The sequence below is a fragment of the Anopheles coluzzii genome, chromosome 2, assembly GCF_943734685.1.
Source record: "Anopheles coluzzii chromosome 2, AcolN3, whole genome shotgun sequence".
NCBI classification, from domain to species: Eukaryota; Metazoa; Arthropoda; class Insecta; order Diptera; family Culicidae; genus Anopheles; species Anopheles coluzzii.
Genome location: NC_064670.1, coordinates 98,673,015 through 98,692,253, shown reverse-complemented (window position 1 = coordinate 98,692,253; position 19,239 = coordinate 98,673,015). Strand labels below are relative to the sequence as shown.

Sequence of the window (19,239 nt, the reverse complement as noted above, 5' to 3'; positions counted from 1 at the left end):
AAAACGCATTTAGCTAATAAACAGAGCGGGCTTATAGCGGCCTTTTTTGTAGTTGTTTTGTTTAGTAAAAATATTTGCTGGTGTACAAAAAAAATATAGTGCAGCAGTTCGAACGGCCATGTTTTTTTTCTCTCTCTCTCTCAAAAAACAATACTTCTTTGGTTTCGTTTGATGTTCGTTTTGTGTTGCTGTGTTTAAGTCTAGCTTATAAATGTTTCCCCAGTAAGAGTAGGAGTTTTCTTTCAATGGAAAAGCTTTCCATTTTCACCCCCTCAATTCCACTCGTTAGTGAAAATACCGGCTTAAAGATGTGTTTCATTTTGATTTTTAACTAAATTTTCTCCCACAGCATTCTATTCCTCTCCGTGAAATAGTTGTACTTGATCTTGTTTTTTTCAGTATTTTTTCAGAATTTTTTCCTTCGAAGCTTCCACAACGAGAGCCACCTCGTTAAGCCGAGCATTAGTAAGAGACTAGGTAGAGAAATAGTATCGTTTAACTAAAGTCGCAAGAAAGATGCAATTATAAAATAGAAAACAGTCGCAGTCGTACAAAAAGGAGGATTCTTTCTATGCAGCATCCTCTCTACGTGATCTATTCTGTGGTGTGTGTGTGCTTATGGGTACACGTACACGGCAGGTGCATTCTACGTAAAGTGCATTCTATTTCCATGATTATGTGGTAGTACAACAACAGCGTACACCCGTTGATGAGGATGATGCTATTAGGAGAGTGGTTGAGCGCTCTGGGGTGAGTTAGATGTTTCTATATAAACCGCTATCGAAATGAGTGAGGAGAAGGTACGAGATCACTATTTTACGTGCTATGGACCTTAAGGAAGATTTCTACGTATAGTTTCACTAGAAAAAGGCTGCCTAGAGAGTGTATGTTGTACGTTTCTACTGTGTTAAACGGTTGCTTTTCTACAAGGTGTTTGTGTGTTTTGTTTTGATAGATCCTAGGTAAATAGTTTGCCGGGGTGGCAATCCGTTGATCGCGTTATGAGTTACATTCGTTTTCTAGCTTTAGACAATGATTCGCGTAACGTAACTGCCCTTACAAAAACAGGAGGAGTTCCAATTTCTATTATTGTTTTTACTTTGATATTACTTTCCCCATCTTCCCTTGCTAACAGGGTTAGGGAACGCACGAGAAGTTGCTGCAAGCGGTTGGAAAATTCAAGTGTATAAAGATTGGTAGTAAAAAAACGCACACACACTCGATCTCTCTATTGATACAAAAACAGTACACCTGTTTAAGTATATGATTGATGTGTCTTTACTACCTTCGTGCCCTCGTGCCCTATCGAATGATAAATGCCATTGAAAAAACGTTAGAGGTACATCGAGAAACGAGACACGCGTATTAGTAGATTTGTCCGCGGTTTTCTGTGTTGATGATCAATGAAGACGTGTTGTGAGAATGATCAGATGATACCCCTTGAGTCTTGCACACCACCTCCTACACTATTCCCTCCCTTTTTTTTGCTTTTTGTCGGCAAGGTGTGGATGGTGGTGAGTCAAAGTTGTCTCTGGTTTTAAAGCTTGGCCATTGTAGAAAAGTACGTGCTGTGGGAGGGCGCAGTTCTGTACAGTTTTGCCTAGCCGGGTATGTCATCAGCATGCTATACCCAACAACCAACCAATCAGCAGCGCTCTGGTGCAGCAAAATACACATACACACACTCACATCTATATGTTGGAATTCTTCTACAAACACACACACACATATACATACTCGCAGTACGATAAAGATTGGCAACAGCTTTTGCTATATAATTGCCCAATTTTTTGTGTGAGAGAGGCTCTACCATAACTACAGCTAAAGTGCTTTTTTGTCGTTAACTACACTATTTAGAGTTTTAGCACATCTAAGCTCGACATTTACCGATTTACGCTATAGATAAGGTTCATGTGATGATTGGGAAAAGAAATGAGAGTTTAATCTAACATACCACCGATGCTATTATGGGGCTATTTTGGTTGTGCCACATGATTATGCTGCTACTGAATTGTGAGCTGTGTTCTGTGAAAAACGTGCTATAGCTGTTGTCTACACAGTAATTAAAGTGAAATCTATACTAAATGTGCGTTGAAGCACGACTTTCGGTTTCTGGAATACAAGTTATGCGAAAGCTTGGAAAATAGGAGGCAGTGTATAAGAATGTGTTAGAATAGAACGTGAATTTCTACACACAAAAATCGAACACGAGATGAATCGGATGGATAGCGATTGTTTCTGTTGTTGTAGTTTGTGTGCAATTTTGAATGCGCGCCTTTCGCGAACGGAAAAGCAAACACGCGTGTTTTCTTCAATGCTCCAACACGTTTGCTTCTCTGTTCCGGTGTTGTTCCGGTTCACACCGACTGGCGACTTCCTAGAGTCATTATTCATTCATAAGAAAATATCTGCAGTTTGTGAAAATTTACAGCTTAAAAGTTACGTCCTTCCATTTGCTTTAGTTTCTTTTCCCTTCTCTACCTCTGTTCTACCATTCGCGCTCTCTCTTTCTCTCTCTCGTTGGTCATTTACTCGATGAATTTGGAATACAACCCATTCACTCATCAGCGCGATCGTTCATCACCATTCATCATGCAGCTATCATTCAGCGTAGTGTGTCCTATCAGTGTTCATTCGTAGGTTGCTTTACATTTACGTTGGCAAACGCCGTTTTATAGTTTAGTTAGTTTACAGCGCGGTGCAGTGCTGCGCACTGTAGAAGATAGCGACCATCCTTTGATAATGTGTATAATGTTCCTTACAAAGAGTTGTTATGAGTTTGTATAGATAGATGGAATATTGGGTTGGCGGTCATCACCTATAATGGCTCTATAATTGATTGATACTTGATCTCTTCCCCATCCTTATTTCACTGTAATTTGTCTCGCTCTTGTTTTTTTTTATAAACTGTCCAAAGGTTCTGGCCCACGAATGAAAGCATTGGGGGAGGGTGTTTTCTTCTTCTCTTTAATTTGGATGCACGAGTTCTGCGCGTCCTGATACATCTGTTACGCTTGTGGGTTTTCTGTTTTCTTTCATGAGATAGTCTTACGTTGTCAATAGTTGTACGTTTCATATCGTTAAAAATACAGGTTTTGTTTTGTGGTTGTTTTTCCCTAGTAGTGTCATTAGTAAGCTAAAGTAGGTATTTATAAAGAGGCATCGGAACACGGGTACGTACACCGACCACCCACTGACTGATACTCACAGTCACACAAACCGTTCGTCTTCTCTTCTCTGCCTCGGGATCTATCTCTTCGTAGTTTGAAAGTTTGAGTTTGACGATCGACATTCAGATTTCGACTCCAGCATGGAGGGGAATGCGGGGGGAACAAGATTTTGTGCTTTTTCAACGTGCTACGCGGGGTATATACATCTAAACTACTGCACAGCTTTCTACTTAAGTAAGGGTTTAGTTTTTGTTTTTGTTAGAAGGCAATGGTTGGCTATCATAGAAACACAAGGAACGATGCGCTAACGATGAGTAATTTGCGATGTGAACGTACAAGTCTTACGAGAGTCTTACTACTGCTGTTCGGGTGCAATCTAACATGTATGTGTGTTTTTTCTTGATTGTGTATATATATAAATTCTCTACCATATGCGTAAATGTTGCGATCTATCATACCATCACTATCCATGTGGTTACGGGAGTTGCTGAACGATGCTCTGCATCCAGTGTTTTCGTTTCCTGTGTTTGTTTTTTTCCTGTGCGTCGTGTATTGTTGAGCTCTAATTTGGATCAAGATCCGTGCAAGTATGCCTCATAGATTTTAGTTTTTCTTGGGTTGAAGCTTTTCTTCCTTCCTGCGATCAGCATGTAGCATTTTAACCAACGACACGAGCCTTCTGCTTGCGTAGAAAATCCATCGCATTTTTGTCATTGACTCGCCCTTCAAGAATTTGCAGTATCGGATGATCTGAAGGTGGCAGAAAAAAACAGTGAGTATCAAATCGTACGCTAAACCTACTCTCGGCTGCTACTTACTTTTATCCTTCATCTCGAGCAGCGGAAGATCGATCTGGGCCAGCCCGTTAAAGTTGTCGATGTTAAAGTTGGTGGCCACTCCCGGGATGTTGTTCAGCGCCAGGAATGCTTCGCCCGCGAAATCGTTTGCCGTCAGCACGTCGTGATCCATCACGGTGAACACGATCATGGCCGCCTCGGTTTGGCACTGTTCCTGGGTGACGGAAAACTCGAAACACTCGTCAAACACCGGGTTGAGCGTTTTCTGTTGAGAATAGAAGAGTTAGTTACAAAAAATCCATTAAATGCTTTCTGTCAGTCTTATGATTTCTGGTGCATTAAATAAGATTAATCATATGCCTAAGCGTAATATTTCAACGAACTCATTCATTTATAATTTTTCATGGAATTGGCTATTTAGCCTTAAAATGTCTTGTAAAGGATTCAATAGCCGTTTGATACTAGTACGGTCTAACTGTCCACAAGATCTTAAGAAATCAGTAAAATCTGAATATATGACGCTTAACGATCGTTTTGAACTGTCGATCGTAAAGTTAACTCGATAAGCTGGCAATAGCTGCCAGCTGTTCTTTTTCCTATTAGAACTGGCAACACTGCCAAACAGCTGTCAACAGGAAATGTAAACAAACAATCGGGGGCCAACAAAACAGCTGTTCAAACAGCTGTAATAACCCTTGAATCTTACAACAGGTAACACAAGTTTCATTTTGTGCCACCATTCATTCTTAACCCCGCATTTCATGGCTTCGTTTCAGTTCCCTACCTTATGCACGTTGGTCTGCTGTTCGGAGCAGTGCGAAAACACCCTCCGCGGCAGCAGCTCGATGATCACGAACGGATCGCTGAAACCATTGGGATCGAGCGGGATCACATCCTTCGCGTGCAGTATCTCCACGCAGAGCGAATCGTGGTTGAGGTACGCCTTGACCGAAAGCGACCCCAGCGACGTCTGCCCGATCGTGTTCAGCTGCTCCTGCAGCCGCTGCATGTAGAACAGATCGATCAGATGGTCGGTGTCGGTTTTGTGGTACTGCAGCCGCTGCTCCACCCGCCAGAACGTGTCGCTGTGCAGTATCTCCGGCGGCAGGCCAAGCCCCTCCGCGTTGAAGAACTCCCCGAGCAGCTGCAGCGCTCCGTACATGCGGTCGTGGAAGTTGGTCGGCTTTTCGCCCTCCCCGCCGGCATCCATCTGCTTGGCGAACTCGGTCAGCACGCTGTTCCAGATCAGTGTCATGGCGCGGTAAAAGTTTTGCGACAGCAGCGTCACATTGAGCGTCGCCAGATGCGAATCGAGATACTCGAGCAGCGGCATCACGGCCTGATTGGCGGGCAGCGAATCCGGCGACCAGGCCAGATGAAACACGGACTTTTGCAGCGGGCCCTGCATCGAGGCGGTCAGCTTGGTGAGCACGCGGTCCGCTTTCGCTTCCAGCTGGGCGATCGTGTTGTCGAGCAGGGTTTCCGCATTTTCCGGCAGCTGGTGCGTCTCGGGATGGAACTCGGCCAGCCCACGGCGCACGTACTCGAGATTGTTCACGACCACGCACAGCTCGTCGGTGGAGCGGGGCTGCTGCTGCTGTCCCTGCTTGTTGTCGTAGTAGCCACCGGAGCCACCGTCCGCCAGCCCCTGGTGGATCAGGTCCGAGTACACGTTGGCCGTCGTGCAGACGAGATCGATGATGAGCGTCTCGTAGTGCGCACCGGAGCTGTGGTCGGGCCAGGCTAGGTTTTTCCAAAACTCGCGTATCTGGTAGAAGCAGGAAGCGGTATCGATCGAGGACGTGCTGTGCCGCACGATGCACTCGCCCTCGCACACCTGATCCACGCTGACGGCCGCCTTGATGCGCTGGATCGCCTTGGTTTTGCTGACGGAAATCCATCGCTGTACGGCGGGCTCGAACCACTCGTGGAAGTTCTGCAGCCCGAGCGGCTTCTCCGGTGGCTGCGGTGTGACGGACAGGTGCGATTTTAGGTTGTGGAACTCCTGCAGGGCGAAGTAGATCTCGAACGGTGCTGTGTCGGGCTCTCGGTCGTGATCTAGTATGGTCCAGTGGTTCACTATCGTGCCGGGTAGTTGGCCACACTCGATCCGGTTGGTGACTTCCTCCGAAAGCTGAGAGGCGAAATGAGTTGGTTATGTGTTATTGCCATTCAACAAAGTTCATTTTTGTCTCTTCCAGGTCGTCTCAGAGTTAATAGAGCCCTTCTTTATACTCACCAATGAATCGAACTGCTTGTAAACGATGCTAAAGTACTGGATGCCGTTGGTCGAATCGAACAGCCCGTGGTAGTACGTAACGCCCAGCTGCAGGTCCGCAATCAGGATCGTCGTGTAGTGCACCAGCGGGTTCGGCGAGCGTTGCGATTCGCGCAGCTGCGCCTGCGACCAGGTAATCGAACCCTTGCGCAACGCACCGACAATCTCGCCCCGCACCCCTTTGCTGAACGGGCTCACCTGGCGGAAGGCGCGCATCGAGCCGAGCAGCCCGAGACAGCGCAGCAGATACTCGAGCCGCACGAGCGACGGTGGATGCAGGGCGGGGAAGATCTCCCGATGCCGGCGCATCTGGCAGAGCGACCGCTCGACGAACCCGTTGAGCGAATCGGCCAGCCACTGTTCCAGCTCGCGCGTCAGCGGTTCGTTGTTGTAGTTGTTGATCCACAGCTTGTCCACCTCGATCAGCTGCCGGTGGATGAACTTGGTGTCGAGCGGTTTCTTGCGATTGATTCGTATGATAGCTACCAATCTGCGGGAGAGAAAGAGCGAACGGAACACACTGAAGGCTAATGCTGGAAGGAGTTAAGGGACGGGTCCTACTTTGCTAACGAAATTTGTAGATCCGATAGATCACTTTGCACAGCCATCTGGTGAAGGATGGTAAGCGACGGGCCGGCTAGCTCGCCGGTCCACTTCCAGGCCGGATCGAACACAGTCAGCTCATGCATCATGAAGATTGTCTGCAGCCGTTCGAACTTTTTCACCTCGAGCGTGTTGTCCTCCTCGGACGTGCCGCGGTCCTCCCGCGTGGAGAGCCACATCTTCAGCCGGATGCGCCCCTGGACCGAGCTGCGCGAACTGCGTGCCTCCAGCTTGAACCAACCCTCCAGGCCAGTTGAAGGTATATCCTGTGGGCAAACGTTCTTAATGAGTTTCTTTTCAATTTTCTTCCTTGTAGCAAACGACCGGCCACTTACACAGACTGGAATATTGATACAACCGAGGAAGTCGTCCTGCGAGCCTTGCCGTGCCGATTGGCACACCTGTTTGAAAAATCTACCTAAACCCCTAACGCCCCTCACTTCGTTCAGTCGCGATACAGCGTCTAGCACGCTGCTCTCGTCGTCGTGGTCCCATATGTCCAGATGGAGCTGATCCGAATGTATATCGTCGATGTCACTGTCACGGCATAAAAGGAGGCAAAGCAAGGGCATTGAAAACGCGACGAAGCGCACTCAGGTCTGCACACATCGATACTTACAATTTAAACTTCTCGTTCCACTTCGGACACAGCGTGTGCGGTTTGACCGAGGTCGCGCGGATGAACTTGGCCGGCACCGGGCCGACCGAGTCCCGCTGCTGGCGGCCGTCCTTGCGCTTGAAGCTCAGCCGAAAGCTGTGATGCTTGCGCAGCTTGCCGTGCTCGGGCGAATCCAGACTGTCCATGCCGGTGTCGGACAGGGTCCGCGGTGTCATCGGTGGTTGGGGCGAGGGGGGAGGCGGTGTACCGGACGGCTGAATGCCGAGCATGCAGTATGGATCGCTGAAACCTGTATGGGGAGAGAAGCATAAAAACAAGGAGACGACATAAGCCAGAATCAGGCGGCGGATGATGATTTATGAATGTTCAATGGCTCTATTGGAGGGATGGTAATGCGTGAAAGTAATTTATCGCCCCTTCGCAATGCTGCACGCTTAATAAGTATGGAAACAGTTGCGCCACTGTACATGGTTGCTGTGTACAACGAACAACGCCGGAACGAAAAATGGGGGAAAAGTTCGTTCTCCGCAAATCGTTCCACCGTAACTGCGCAATCCATTTATCACCGTTCTTTACCGCTTTACGCCAGACCCGCAAAACTTTCGCATCCACCCGACACACACACACACACACACACGCACAAAGAAAGAGGTTTTTTTGCAGGGGGTGGGGAGGATATAAAATCCTTTTCCCTCTCCTTTGGCACGTGTCTTGTGCGGTGTGGTTTTAGGGCGGCGTGACGTTTCAATTACGAAGATGACGATCAGCCGGCAAAAGCCGTCCCCAACCATCTCTTACCGTCCCTTACTACGGTAACACTGTGAGCCGCAAGAGCAAAGGTTGCAAGGCTTTTCGGTTTCGGTTGGTGTGCGTCTCGGTCTCACGGTTTTAAGAACGAAAATATGCAAATTGTGCTTTCATCACATAAACAATCGGCCTCGCCACTTCAACCGCCAGCGAGGGAGCGCTTGAGCCATTGACATTGGACAGACAGACCGGCTTTTGCGACACTGGCTGCGGATCTTGTCTCTCTTCTCACGCTGGGTAGCTCCCCCTTTTTTTGGTAAATCATTAAAATTTATCACCTTGGGGATAGGTTTCGTGTGAAATCGACCAAAGTTTAGCGGCTATGCTATCCTTCCCCACCGTTGTCAATCCGTTCTGGGGCATCTTTTTCGGGGTGAAAATTCAAGGGGAGTCCATTTCCAAAGAATTGGTCCCACCATTGAAGATGTTGCGAAAGATAATATGCGCTCGCGGTTTCGGGAACGGCGCTATAAGGCGTTATAATAATTGGCCGTTTTTGGCGGTTTGTTTCGATGCCAAAAGGTTGGACGTTATTGCAACTTATAGCGTCCTTCCGGCGGGGTTTGAAGGTGGGTGTTTAATTTGCATTTTGGGCGGTTGGAAAATGACGTCGCAAAAGGGGTGTATTGTGTGTTGTTGTGTGGATTAGTATGTAACAGCCTTATCAATGCTGTTTAGCGTTCCCAGATATGGGCACCGATATTAGCGCAACGGGCCGCTCCAATCAACCGATATTGGTCCCGTGTTTGGTGCCCTCAACGGGGCCCATGCAATATCGGATCGCAGCACGCTCCACGCTGGGTTATTAATTATGCCGTAGAATATGCGTCCATTGCCATTTGGGGCGCTGTATGATGCGTCGCGCTCTATCCGGTGTGAAGGCATTTTCCGGTATAAAGGCTACGAAACCACAGACACTCACAAAACGCTAGAGCTACAGCACAGAGTAGAGCGATGGAGCGCTTTTCGAGCAGTGCGGAACGTTCCGCAATCCATTCCAATTATGTGCTGCCAGGGAGTAGCACACAGCCCCGTGGGGAAACGAGACCTGCCATGGATGGATAAAATAAAAGCAAAAGTCCCCCCCCCTTTACTGAGCCACCAACGCGAGCGTTATGGATCTCCGTGTCCCTCGTGGCACAAAAAAGCCTATCGATGATATTGCTTCAAGTGCTGCACGATGCCTCCGGTGTATCGGGAGCTTCTATTAGATACATCGTTAGAGAGACATCCCTTGCATCACAGTTAATAAAAGAGCTCGCTACGCTTATCGGATTCGCCAAAACGGTGGCCACACGGCGCAAACACGGGGCGGAACGGCAGAAGCGTTACTTTGTGCGTTCAATGATGAGCTTCCAAGCTGCTGCAGCAGCACCGATACCGGTTGGGGCCGAACGATGGCCAGGTGTTGAAGTGTATTGGCTTGATTGTATTGTAAACGTCAATCTACGGACTCTATCGGGCCGTTTCCTTCGCTTTCACGGGCCCAGATACAGGGCCGAGATGGCGGTAGCGACGAACCCGCTGTAACACGGTGTAAGTGTTCTGTTTAGCTTCTTCACTTTCGTTGCGTAGAGGAGCGCGCCGTAGCACGTGCCATTTGCTTACTTTTGATTTGTAGCCTTTCGCGCGTTCCGTGCTGTAAAGGGCGCAAAATGGGGCAAAATGACAGCAGGCAACGAAAACCGGAACGACCGCGAACAATGTGATTGGGAGAAAGGGAAATGCCTTTTGTAAATGGTATTGTTTTGCGTTTTACTCGATTGACGGGCACGGGTTGCCGATTATTTTACCACCGCTGACGCTGACGTGACAATATCTGATTGTTTCTATTATGGCGGATGGTTTTGTTCTCGTGATGGTAGAGGATAATTATTTTAGAACAGAAGAGAAATTCGACATTTTTCTATTGATATTGATTTGGTATTAAAAGGTACATTTTTCTTCTGTTTTGCCTCATTAAGATTAATATTTAACGCAACGAAGTATGGTACTGAGTGGTGATGGGTAAAGTTGGCCAAAATCCGGAGTCGACTCCGATTCGACTCCGATAAATTCGGAATCGTCTCCGGAAGGTAGGTCCGCGCTGCTATATCCGGAGTCGTTTGGAATTGTCCGAAAAGGCTCGGAGTCGTCCGGAATCGCCCGGAATCGTCTGGAGTCGCCCGGAGTCGCCCGGAGTCGGAGTCGTCCGGAGTCGCCTGGAGTCTTTCGGAATCGTCCGGAGTCGTCTGGAGTCATCAAGAATCGGCTGCAGACGGAGTCATCCGGAATCATCTGGTGTCGGCCGAGGTCGGCTCGTATAGGAAGTGCACGCGCAAAGTGAAAAACAAAAAAAAAAACACAACGAAAAGAAAAGGTCAGATCACAAGCACATAAAACCACACGGCTCCTATTGACTCCGACCAACTGCGATTTCGAACGACTCCGGATGACTCTGGACGACTCCGACGACTCTGGAAGACTCCGAACGATTCGGGACGACTCCGACTCCGGGCGACTCCGGGTGACTCCGACGACTCCGACGACTCCGGACGACTCCGACGACTCCGGACGACTGCGGCTCCAGTCGACTCCGGACGACTCCGAACGACTCTGAACGACTTCGGACGACTCCGGACGACTCCGACTCCGAACGACTCCGGGCGACTCCAAACGACTCCGGACGACTCCGGCTCCGAGCGACTCCAGACGACTCCCGACTCCGGCCGACTCCGGACGACTCCAGCCGACTCCGGATAACTTCGGACGACTCCGACTCCGAACGACTCCGGGCGACTCCAGACGACTCCGAACGACACCGACTCCCGGCGACTCCGGACGACTCCCGATAGATTTGATGGTTTGTTTGATTGTATTTTGCCGGAGTTTGAACCGGACTAACAACAGTCGGAGTCGGATCCGAGTCGTGGGTGCGCTCCATACAGTACATCATTAGTACTGAGTTGAAATTTGAAGATTAAATTTCTTGCAAAGAATAATGTACTTCAAATTATATATTAGTTTAAATTTAGAGGCAATTGTTTGTCAAAAGGGTAACGTATCTGCACAAAAAATGTATCCTAAACTTCACGGTGAACATCTTGCAAACGGTAGATAAAGCATTATTTCACTGGTTTTTGTACCGAATTGCTTGAAAAATTTTAATCAACAATTATAGTTTGTTTAAGTGCGAATTAAGCTCAACTCGGGCACAAATTCAATAGCTGCAAGGCAGTCAAAAATTCTACTAATAACTTAAAAATGCATTGAACTTTATCGCCTTCTTTGATTTCTTTACCACCATCATGTCTGATGTTAAACTTTCCGTTAAAAGCTTTAAAGCTTTTGAGTTAAAGAAAAAAACTTGTAAAAGCGTACATGACAGATTGATTAGCAAACATTAACCGATAACTGCTGTCGTATGAGCTGTTTGCTTGGCAGAGACGATGCTATTAAAGACAGGCGGTAATGATGCCATCCATATCATCTTGAGCGATAAAGCTTCAAGCTTCGACTGAAATTTGATTGATGTTCTAAATAGCTTCATTTAACTTTTGCGATTAAATGATCTTATCTTATGGATTTAAGAGGATACAAAAACACACACATGCACACGCAACCACAATACTGCAATCGAGAAAGCGTTAAGTCATCTCCCACTGCGGCCCAGTATAGCTAACCTCTCTCCCCTGAACCTCCTTAACCACATACGGGAACGAAGCTCTTGTCATTAAAATGACCTTTTTTTTTGCCACCCATGGTCAGGGTAATTGAACTAAAAAACCAATCTTTCGGTTCACCCATGTGAAAAGGTAAAAGCAGCAGCAAGGCCCGGAAGTGAGAAACCTTTTGGAGATTAACGCTGGAAATTGATGGATTGAAAAGGCGAGCATGGGGTGGTGGGATGAGCATAAAGTACCGGAAGTCGCCGGTTGTTAAACCACTGTTGGCATGGTAGCTACTGCTGGGTTTTGGTTAATTGTGGTTACCAGCATCATCATCATCCTTCCAATCATCGATCGGTGGACAAAAGTGGACTTTGAAGATGGATGTAAAAATCGGAAAAACTGATGCTTGACGTCCATCAGCGAACGATGGCAGAGGTATGATTGGAAAAGGTATTTTAGGGTGCATCATTGTGGCGAGACTGTGTGCTTTTTCCATTCATTTTCATTCTTTACTTTCCCATCGCTCATCGCATCAAACGACTGAACTTTGCTTACGGTCAACCTGACCTACGGTGTCGTGGTGATTTCTGGGGAAAAAAACGGGACCGCCTGAAGCTTCTGTTCTGTTATTGTCATTTTTATGGAAAACGCTGTTTCGCTGTTTCTCTCTGTCTCGTTCTTTTTCCCCCCTCTTGCGATGGAAAGTTTTGCAGTTTTCGTTTGATGTCGAAAACATGATATTCACTCTCTCTCTCACAGCTTTTGAGCTTTTGAAGCTTTACATTGATGTAAGAATCGTACGCTTATTTATGTGATTGACGGGCTACAGTTCCAGCAGGCTTCGTTGTGCCAACTCACCAGGTACGCAAGTGGCGGTTGTTACGCTGTTGTTTGTGGTTAAAAATATTATTCCACGCCAGCGTTTGACGTTACTGAGCGCTGTGTGGTTCACACAAAAAAAAAACAATCAAAGGCAAACGAAAATGATTAAATGAATGTGTTTCGCATTTTGCGTGCGTGCTCATCACAAGCCCACTCTGCGCGCACGAAACGGGGTTGTGAAGTGGAAAATGTATGACTTTTCATTCACGCACGCTTTGCTGTTTTACCATGCGTGCGTATGTGTGTCCTTTTGCTCCGTTGCAAAGAAGCGGATTTTGCATTTTTGTTGGTTTTCCTCCAATGCACAATGGGCAGTTTAGAACAAATTGCGGGATAAAATAATTTTTGCAGAAATTGTTAGTTTTTATCGTTTGTAGTAAAGTATTAAGATAGTAAATAACATTTTATATGTAGTTCGCATCCATACCACCAGGTGGAGCTACATAAAATAGTGTTTTAAGGGATCTTTGCTTAGTTTTATTAATTTTGTGTGTTTTTTTTCTTGTATTATTTGTTGCTAATAGTATAAACCATTTTAAAATACACTGTAATGTTCCATAATATATGAACAAAACATAATAATTTTGAATAAGATAATTTTTTCTGCTTTGTATAGGACAATTGTAGCTAATTCTCATCACTTTTACGCACAGGTAGTACAAATATTAAAAATTTACATACACAACTTAGGTGGATGCTATTACAAGCTCCTAACGTCTAATTCACATTTCTAAAGACATGAATAAAGGCATTTAAATAATTAGATAGAGCAGGTACATTGAAATAAAGTAGTTCCCAAATTCGTCATGAAAAGCAGCTCATATTGTTAGTCTTTGAATATTCATCCTATACTTTTCCAAGTCCTGTACTGCCTTCAGAAGGGATGATAAAAATAAAAATTTGATGTTCTTGGTTTTACAACTATCTGAAAAAATCAAAGTTCAACGATAGCTACAAACTAAGTATTTACTTCATTTGTAAAGTTAAACCCTGTCTTTGTTTTAGTGCGTGTAGCTACTGATATTGAACTGGTTAACGAATCAGAGGAATACAGCTCATTATACAAAATGTCCTTCTGGATGCGTTTTCTTTCTTGCAAAATATTCTTTGTAGCATACTCCCCTCTATCCTTATATTTAGTTTGTCATGACTTTTGGGAGTTTCTTCTCCCAAAACGCCAATAGATCCTAGTGCATTCATAACGTTTTCCTGTTATGCGTATAATTCAAGAATTATTTTCCTTATATCCGTCTATAATCTGAAATATGACCAAAAGGTATTTAGTTCTGATTTGCTTCATTATATCTAATAATAATAAAGTTAGGTTAGAATATAAATTTACATATGAGATAAGTACATGAGCTGAAATTAAGATACACAGCTTCGTAATGGAAATGAAAGTTGATCAAAAGCACGTAGAATAGAATTTTGTAGAATACACGAAATACGCTACACTAGGCACCTGTGGAGCCGCCTAATTACGCATGTGTCTGTTTTTAGAAAAAGTTGATGTGAAAAAATTTCAATAAAATTCGCGTTCGCAAACTTTTGCAGAATATTTCTTCACAAATTGATAGTATATATATTACACTATTATGTGACATATATGAGACAACGCCACTCTACGCCACTTTCATAATGGCATCAAGTCAAAGATTAAAATGATGAAAATTTTTAGGAAGTTTCTTCAATTATTATCGTATATTTTTGCATTTAATTAACTAAACTCAAAATCTTTTATGTATTTATAAAGCTGACTGAATATCCCTTTTAAAATGTCTAAATTTATCAAAATCGGTTCATATTTGAAAAAGTTACAAAGGTTCAAAGTTTTCCAAAAAAGTGAAGTTTTTTCAGCGTTTTTCTCGACAAACAAATCTCGACTTTGAGAGGTCTTTTCTAGAGAACCAGAAAAGATAAAGAGCTCATATTTGGTATTTTTCTTAGTTTAACCCTTAGTATCAAAACCTATTATTTGGAATTGCGCTATTACAAAGTTGAGTTTTTGAATTTCATCCCGGCAAATGCCCATTGTGCAATGGCGGGCTTGGCTGGGGCGGAAGCAGTCCGCTCTCTCTAATCCATGAAAATGGATTGCGGTAAGCGGTTTACGTTGTGCGGATGATGCCCAAAATTGCTTTTTCATTTGTGTGTGTGTGTGCGCTTTTTTCCGGGTTTGTTTCTGTTTCCTTCACTGACAGGCTTGCGTGTGAATTGAGTACGTTTGCGTTTGGTTCGACCAAAGCCTGTTCCGATGCGTGCGTGTGTTTGTGTATCCTGCTTAGCTTTGGTACGGTACGGCATCATGGCGGCAGCTTTGATTGCCACCAGTCAACAACCATTAGGGTTAAACATTTGTTTTGCATTTATTGTTTGCTGCGGAGGGAGGGGGGGGGGGGGGGGGGAGGAAACAAAGTTATGAAGACACGGAATGCGATAAATGGATAATGGATGGTACGGTCACGATTGGACCAAGGGGGCTCGTTGTGTTTCGTTCGGGAGCTTTGTGTTTTGGGGTTTTTTTTAATGCTGCAGATGGATTTTCCAGCAGAGATTATCGCGGACAAGCAGAGCAGACAAAGGACAAGCAACAAAGGGGCGGGAAACTGATCGCTATTTTTCTAACGTCGGTTTCAAAAGCGTATTACGATCGAAGCGCTTTGTTATTACATTATAAAGCCTGTTTATTTTGGGCCTTTTTGTTTCGTGGAAATGGCACGGTCAAAGCAAAGGGGAGAGAAGAGTGTGTGTGTGTGTGTGTGTCACAACAAAAACAGTGGAATTGTGTTTGGATAAGCTCATGCAACTATAGTACAAAAAAAGAAGTTGAATTTCTAATAATCCTACGACTATGAAGGGAGCAAAGTTTGCATTTCCACGAAGGAGTATTAAAAGGACAAAAATTGTAAACAAGCAACGCCATGCAGCTCAGGAAAGAAAGACGTTTATTTTTATCCCACACCTTTCTGTGAAGCCATCGTCACACGAAACGGTGTTGTGTGTGTGTGTGTTCGTTTCCCTTTGCTCCTTCCTTTCCCTACCCCCTTTCGGCTCCCCTCTTCGGGCTAACGGGCTACATCAGGGTGAGCAAATTGATCCGATCCGGCGTATTAAGAGGGATGTAATTAAAAGTAGCAGCTGCCCTTCGACGAAGTGCCGATGGTGACGATGACATACGCCACCTTTCAAACTGCTAGGAAAGAAACTGGCTGTCAGCCAGTGTCCTTCGTCGTGCTATATGCTGCACAGTATACACACGGGAAGAGAGAGAGAGAGCGCGCTGACAGGATATTGAAGCAATATTTGCTACTGCTGCTGCTGCTGCCAGCTGCTAGTTTGCGCTTGTTGTAATTTGTTCTCCTTTTCATCCAAAAGCCAATTATGACGTTGTAATGGAATTGGAGAAAATTGAACACGTTAATGATTGACACACATTCGGGCCTGCCGGTTCGCTGTGCTTCAATTGATGAGCTTTTTTTCCTGTAAGTGTTTGAGTGTGCAACTAGTCGATGGTAACGCATTTTCTCTAATTACATTTGCTTATTAACACAGAGCTCGTAGTAAGGAAAGGGGGATTAATTTACTAATGAGAAGAGTGCGCACTGCAAATTGGAAACTTTACACGGAAAAGCTCTTTAAAAGGTCGCATTGTGTCCATTGATTCCATATCAATCGTTACGAACCCTCGAGCGGTACGGAGGCTCAATTTGAAAGGCACTCCTCTCCCGCTGCTTTCAGTAATTGAAGATATTCTTGTTTCCTCCATCTAAAGAGATGAAAACCTTCCGTACAACATTCAGGTGACGGTGTTTGATTGAGTGTTGCTTAAGATTCCGCTGGCAGGATACACCCTCTGAGCAAAGGGAAAATAGCAATAAAAAAAAAAAAACAAAATAAAAATGAAAACACCAACCTCTCAAAAGATGTCGACTGGCTGATAATACCCAGCGCCGAATGAAAAGGAAACCACTCTCCCCCCCCCCCCCCCCGTTCCAGGTGCCGTACACGGGTCAAGAAGGCTGTGTGGCCCACACCAGGTGAGATGGTGAGCAAAATTATCCTCCCTCGGGTGCTGGCAGGGCTCACTTCAAAGGTGTTTGGTGTGCGAGCGAAGTACGAAAATGGAAGCTACCTTGATCATCAATCAGCACTAATGGGCCGGACCGAGGCGTGCAACGACCGCGTCTCCCGTTGTCACGATCACAGCCCGTTGTCAGCACAGGTAAAGGTAGATATGCGCCCCGTGCCGTTGTAACAGACACAGATGCTTTTTACAAACACACAGAGAAGCAGCCACCCGGTCAGTGACCGGTTATTCTTTTTGGTGGGGGAAGGGGGCGAAGCGTGGCAAAATTATGATGATTTATCAGCTTCACAAGGCGCGTCGCACGCTGACGCCGGTGGCTGCGAAATCTGTAAAAAAGGGGCGTCCCTACGGGTACAAAGGCTTAAGATGAGAAGGTGCTCCGTTTCCTGCTCCGGTTCGGGGAGGGAGGCTCGTGGGTGGTACCGGTGCCGGGGTGCCGTTACGCAACATCTCTCAAACAAATTACACTCTCAATATTAATAGTCTGCTTTTGGGGTTTGTTTTGCGCATTCTTTCCTTTCTGTTGGTGTAAATTCACCTTCTTCTTTCAGATCGGATTTGCTGGTGGTGCTGCTTCTTTATGGTGCATAGCTTTAAATTAAATAAATAAATCAAATCCAGCTGTGGACCTTCTCGACATGGGGGGGCATGGAACTGGATGGATTTTGTGAGAGCATTTAAAAGAATATGCTTCAATATAACTACATCGATCTTTGTTCCAAGCTTCTGTTCGCCTACTGCAGCGCCCTCTATCAAGCGAATCAGCTTTCAACGAACAGTGAAACTAATTTTTCAATGCTTGTTGTTAGCAACAATGAAACACATCGCACGGGCGTAAATTTAATTCATCACGCTTGACCGTGCGCTGCTACTGCTCACACCCTTTGTATCCCTTGAGGCCATACACACGCACACACAATGACCCGCGCGCGAGTGTAATGGGATTTCCAGTCCCGTTTGTTTCAGTGACTTTGATCCCCGCTTTGTTGTCCCGCGCGGCAAGCATGCTTAATTAATCGTGGCAAGTGGCGTTAAGCGCACCTTCGTCAATCCGTTTGTTTGTCCTCGTTTGGGGGGCGTTGGGGCATTGATATCGGCGGATCAAAGCTGATGGTGCACATACAAAAAACTATAGAAAGTTCAATAGCATTTCCATGGGCAGTGCATCAATGTATCGGGCAGCAGCTCAACACAACCATTTAGGTTAAGCGAGTACGGTTTCGCGATTTTCCATGCAGCAAAACCTAATCCCTTCCCGGTAATGTGTTGTCGGTTTGACGAAACATAATTAGCCGCCGCGTAATTGAAATTCCATTTCCCGTGCATCAGCGCACATTGCATTGCAGCTGACATTCGCGTTCGCTTACAGCCGCTTTTTTGATTTGGAAATGAACTTGTGACTCCGTTCTCTCGTTTTGGTGTAACTGTTAAAGTGAATTGCAAAATTACGGCATTTTACCGAGCCCCGTGGAAGCCTTAAATTGCCAACTTTTGCAACAGGAAAAATAAAACAAATACGAACCTTTCGAGCTACTGCTGCTGCTGCTGGACACTGGCAGGTCCGCACAGACCATTCTGTCATCATCGTACTGTGATGAAGCCCCCCGTTTTTTTGGTGTATATACCCAGCTGGTTTGTTTGTTTAATGTGCTCGTTGTGTGTGTGCGTTTTTATGTTTTGTTTTGTATGCCTGCGGTACCGGTTAAAACCGGACCTTTTGCACAAAAGTTTGTATGACAACGAACGAAAAGTTTTCCTTTGTTTTTATGTGTTTGCTTCAGGTTGTTTGGGACGGGGCGGGACCCGCACCATGAAGAGCAAGTGGGAATTTAATTAGGTGTTTAACGGGTGCCAATGTGGTGTGGTGACCTCGTTTTTGTTATGATCGTGCATGCCGAGCACCGACATAAAAAAGGGGGAATCAACGCCGTAACGAGCGTAGAGTTAATTGGGTTTCCAGCAGTTGTGTTAACGTGTTTTTAAATGGAAGGATATGTTGTGTGTGTGCATTCAATGTAGAAAGATTAACAGTACAAAGGAAGCATTAAAGGTGTAGTTTATTGACTCCATCACATTAGAGCTACAAGCTGTGTTTATTTAAAGTGGTTATCTCAAATTAAATGAATGTATTAATCATCTTTCTCATAAAATGAGAAGTGCACGCTTTGAAAAGTCTAATAGAGATGCTTTTCTCACTATCACCAAATCGAGTGAACCATCATCGAATGATACCGATTCGAAGCTGACAGCGGGAAAGATAGATAGACCGTGAAAAAAGCAACCCCCCACCGGTACCCGATTTTCCATCAATTTAACTTTGCTGACATTTTATTCCATCCCCCTTAC

The 19,239-nt window shown here is 45.4% G+C and overlaps 2 protein-coding genes across 3 annotated transcripts in view; one reads left to right on the top strand and one right to left on the bottom strand.

Annotated features, from left to right (window-relative positions):
- Positions 1-19,239, top strand: part of LOC120947541 (alpha-tubulin N-acetyltransferase) — a 600,156-nt gene that overhangs the window by 260,015 nt on the left and 320,902 nt on the right. The gene's annotated exons all lie outside the window — the stretch shown is intronic.
- Positions 139-19,239, bottom strand: part of LOC120947621 (BAI1-associated protein 3) — a 59,229-nt gene continuing 40,128 nt past the window's right edge. For both annotated transcript variants that reach the window (XM_049607284.1, XM_049607285.1), the window contains 7 exons: positions 7,468-7,756; positions 7,184-7,385; positions 6,807-7,114; positions 6,207-6,735; positions 4,752-6,101; positions 3,989-4,232; positions 139-3,920 (listed from right to left, as the gene is read on the bottom strand). In XM_049607284.1, coding sequence (XP_049463241.1) covers positions 3,829-3,920; positions 3,989-4,232; positions 4,752-6,101; positions 6,207-6,735; positions 6,807-7,114; positions 7,184-7,385; positions 7,468-7,756 — 3,014 coding nt within the window. In that variant the 3' untranslated portion in view covers positions 139-3,828. The remainder of the gene's footprint in view (positions 3,921-3,988; positions 4,233-4,751; positions 6,102-6,206; positions 6,736-6,806; positions 7,115-7,183; positions 7,386-7,467; positions 7,757-19,239) is intronic.